The sequence below is a fragment of the Micropterus dolomieu genome, linkage group LG07 (assembly GCF_021292245.1).
Source record: "Micropterus dolomieu isolate WLL.071019.BEF.003 ecotype Adirondacks linkage group LG07, ASM2129224v1, whole genome shotgun sequence".
NCBI lineage: Eukaryota > Metazoa > Chordata > Actinopteri > Centrarchiformes > Centrarchidae > Micropterus > Micropterus dolomieu.
In genome coordinates, this window is record NC_060156.1 from 32,254,105 (window position 1) to 32,258,546 (window position 4,442).

At 46.3% G+C, this 4,442-nt stretch overlaps 1 protein-coding gene across 1 annotated transcript in view; it reads right to left on the bottom strand.

Moving 5' to 3' along the window:
- Positions 1-4,442, bottom strand: part of LOC123973347 (tyrosine-protein kinase receptor TYRO3-like) — a 25,542-nt gene that overhangs the window by 11,790 nt on the left and 9,310 nt on the right. Inside the window, exons 5-8 of the mRNA XM_046053285.1 lie at positions 2,134-2,220; positions 1,739-1,854; positions 1,449-1,629; positions 1,279-1,340 (exon numbers count right to left, since the gene is read on the bottom strand). Coding sequence (XP_045909241.1) covers positions 1,279-1,340; positions 1,449-1,629; positions 1,739-1,854; positions 2,134-2,220 — 446 coding nt within the window. The remainder of the gene's footprint in view (positions 1-1,278; positions 1,341-1,448; positions 1,630-1,738; positions 1,855-2,133; positions 2,221-4,442) is intronic.

A 4,442-nucleotide genomic window follows, 5' to 3' on the forward strand; every position in this document is an offset into this window, starting at 1 on the left:
GCTAACAGGAGCCGCTAACAGAGGGCTGCTAACATTACTTAACATTTATTTTATTACAATATTTATCCAAAGCATGTGAGAGGGCGCAAGTCTCTGGTGTCTTGCTCAGGGACACAATGGTGGATGGGTCACAGTGGGAATCGAACGGGAATCGGGAAGCTACATTTACATTTATTCATTTAGTTTTTATCCAAAGCGACTTACAATTGCTATACATGTCAGAGGTCACACGCCTCTGGAGCAGGGGTTAAGGGTCTTGCTTATGGTGGATGTGTCACAGTGGGGGATTGAACCCGGGTCTCTCACACCAAAGGCAGGCATCTTATCCATTGCGCCATCACCACCCTGCTAACAGGAGCTGCTAACAGGAGCCGCTAACAGAGGGCTAAGAGAGGGCTGCTAACAGGAGCCGCTAAGAGAGGGCTAAGAGAGGGCTAGAGAGGGCTGCTAACAGGAGCCGCTAACAGGAGCCGCTAACAGAGGGCTGCTAACAGGAGCCGCTAACAGGAGCCGCTAACAGAGGGCTGCTAACAGGAGCCGCTAACAGGAGCCGCTAACAGAGGGCTAAGAGAGGGCTGCTAACAGGAGCCGCTAACAGGAGCCGCTAAGAGAGGGCTGCTAACAGGAGCCGCTAACAGGAGCCGCTAACAGGGGGCTAAGAGAGGGCTGCTAACAGGAGCCGCTAACAGAGGGCTAAGAGAGGGCTGCTAACAGGAGCCGCTAACAGAGGGCTAAGAGAGGGCTGCTAACAGGAGCCGCTAACAGAGGGCTAAGAGAGGGCTGCTAACAGGAGCCGCTAACAGGAGGGCTAACAGAGGGCTAACAGAGGGCTGCTAACAGGAGCCGCTAAGAGAGGGCCTGCTAACAGGAGCCGCTAACAGAGGGCTAAGAGAGGGCCGCTAACAGGAGCCGCTAACAGAGGGCCGCTAACAGGAGCCGCTAACAGAGGGCTGCTAACATTACTTAACATTTATTTTATTACAATATTTATCCAAAGCATGTGAGAGGGCGCAAGTCTCTGGTGTCTTGCTCAGGGACACAATGGTGGATGGGTCACAGTGGGAATCGAACGGGAATCGGGAAGCTACATTTACATTTATTCATTTAGTTTTTATCCAAAGCGACTTACAATTGCTATACATGTCAGAGGTCACACACCTCTGGAGCAGGGGTTAAGGGTCTTGCTTATGGTGGATGTGTCACAGTGGGGGATTGAACCCGGGTCTCTCACACCAAAGGCAGGCATCTTATCCATTGCGCCATCACCACCCTGCTAACAGGAGCTGCTAACAGAGGGCTGCTAACAGCTAATTCAGCTGCTGTTGATGGGACATATTTGACTAAATGTAAACAAATACGGGTTTATTAAATAGCTTTATAGTTCCTACTTACATCCCCAAAGCATTGTGGGAACAGTAGTTCTAAAATTTACAGCTGATGTCTCGTACCTGACTCAGGTGTCTGGAAGTGCAGCCAGGGGGAGAAGGGCGACGCCCCCACCTCATTAACACAGGACACCCTGAAGCTGTAGTTGGAGTGACTCCTCAGACCGGACAGAACCTGAAGGTGGGGAGGAACCAGAACCTCCTGCTGGGGGAGTTCCCACCTCCGGACCGCACGCCTCGACAGCTGAGGAGGAGGAGGAGGAGGAAGAGGAGGGATTTAAAATAAATGCTGATATAGAATATCATTTTCTGATAATCAGTTACGTGTGTGTGTGTGTGTGTGTGTGTGCTACCTGCAGGATGCAGGTGGACAGCTCAGAGTGTCCTGTGAATCCTGGTCTCCATGACAGTGTGACGTTGTTGTCCACCATCTTCTGGACCTGCAGCCCGACCGGTGCCGCCGGCAGCACTGAGACACAGAGACAAACAGGTCACTTAACCCCGCCCCCAGAGAGTAAGCATCCAGTCACAGCTCAGCAAGAGTTAGCGTTGGAATCAAAGCTCATGCTGTGCTAACCTGCTAACGTTGGCGTTGGAACCAAAGATAATGCTGTGCTAACCTGCTAACGTTGGCGTTGGAACCAAAGCTCATGTTGTGCTAACCTGCTAACGTTGGCGTTGGAACCAACAGGTAGAAGCGAGCACACCTTTAAGAAGCCAGCTCAGCGACGGTTTGAGTTGTACTCACCTTTAATGTGAACCGTGCCGGTTCTGGAGACGGAGATTCCTCTGGTGTTCTTCGCTTCACAGTAAAACTTCACACTGTTGTTCACTCCTGCAGACAGACAGGCAGACATGTTGGTTAGAGGTTATCGATCTGCAGATCTGGGATCACTCTGTTAGCCGTTAGCTTCTGTCTGCACTGCCGGCCTTTCAGCTGATGAGGGTGCAGCGGTGGAAAGTAAGTATAAGTATATTTAAGTACTGTAAGTTAATTGTACTTCAACACATGTCAGAGTGAAATATTGTACTTTTTACAGCTTTACATTTATTTAAACACTTTAGCTACTTTGCAGATTCAGAATAATGATCTAAAATTCAAACAAATAATAAATTATGATTTAATATTGTAGGTTGAAATAAAACTTTGTTGATCCCAGAGGGATATAAAGTCATTAACATGAGCTCCAACACATGAATGCATCAATAATTATAATCCAATATTACATTATTCTGCCATAATGCAGTACTTTTACTTATAAAAGAGTACTTCACCCCTTCAGTTTAACAACATCAGTCAGTTGCTTCTCCTTAAAATGATTTCATTATGATTAATTAGTTAGGGACGCACCAAAATGAAAATTCCAAAAAGGCCGAACATTCGGTGCATCCCTGAATATATTTCAGAAGCTGTGGGAGAAACAGAACACTCTCTCACACAGACACGGTCCGGCCGGCCAATAGGAGATCAGGATTCATCTCCCGCTAATATTCATCAGCAGCGGCAGGCGGAAACACTCATTCACGCTTTCGTCAGAAAACTCGACTCCTGTCAGATTTCCATAAAGCGGTGATGTCATCTTGGTGCTGCAGGAAGCTGATGTCACCTTTAACTCAGCCAATCAGCCCACTGCATTGAGTCAGAATCAATAACTGAGTTGAGTTTAACTCAGAGGGGACTAAAAAAGCAGCCGCCAGCAGCCTCCTGAAGATCATTCGACTCTAAAGACCGTGCTCTTATTTTGGTAGTTTTCCTTTCTTCGTGTCAGTGCAGACGACGATGATGATGAAGAGGGAAGTCATTGTTTCACATTAGATGATGAAGGTTCATCTGAACTTCTAAGTGTTAAAACATGACATCGACCTGCGTGACGAAAAGGCTCCAGGTGTTCCAGGCGAGACACCTGGAGCACCTGGAAGAGAGACAGATGGAGATCTTCTTCTTCTGCATCACAGCCAACAGACAGGTGACGCTCAGCGTGAGCGGTGACATCACACTGCGCCCATATTTACACAGCTCCACCTGTCAGCAGCGACCTTTGCAGTCTGACTCACCTCGAGGAGCTACAGCGTGTGTGTGTGTGTGTTACAGTGTGTTACAGTGTGTGTGTGTTACAGTGTAATACAGTGTGTTACAGTGTGTGTGTGTGTGTGTTACAGTGTAATACAGTGTGTTACAGTGTGTGTGTGTGTGTTACAGTGTATTACAGTGTGTTACAGTGTGTGTGTGTGTGTTACAGTGTATTACAGTGTGTTACAGTGTGTGTGTGTGTGTGTTACAGTGTAATACAGTGTGTTACAGTGTGTGTGTGTGTGTTACAGTGTGTGTGTGTTACAGTGTAATACAGTGTGTTACAGTGTGTGTGTGTTACAGTGTATTACAGTGTGTTACAGTGTGTGTGTGTTACAGTGTAATACAGTGTGTTACAGTGTGTGTGTGTTACAGTGTATTACAGTGTGTTACAGTGTGTGTGTGTTACAGTGTAATACAGTGTGTTACAGTGTGTGTGTGTTACAGTGTATTACAGTGTGTTACAGTGTGTGTGTGTTACAGTGTAATACAGTGTGTTACAGTGTGTGTGTGTTACAGTGTATTACAGTGTGTTACAGTGTGTGTGTGTTACAGTGTAATACAGTGTGTTACAGTGTGTGTGTGTTACAGTGTATTACAGTGTGTTACAGTGTGTGTGTGTTACAGTGTAATACAGTGTGTTACAGTGTGTGTGTGTTACAGTGTATTACAGTGTGTTACAGTGTGTGTGTGTTACAGTGTAATACAGTGTGTTACAGTGTGTGTGTGTTACAGTGTATTACAGTGTGTTACAGTGTGTGTGTGTTACAGTGTAATACAGTGTGTTACAGTGTGTGTGTGTTACAGTGTATTACAGTGTGTTACAGTGTGTGTGTGTTACAGTGTAATACAGTGTGTTACAGTGTGTGTGTGTTACAGTGTATTACAGTGTGTTACAGTGTGTGTGTGTTACAGTGTAATACAGTGTGTTACAGTGTGTGTGTGTTACAGTGTATTACAGTGTGTTACAGTGTGTGTGTGTTACA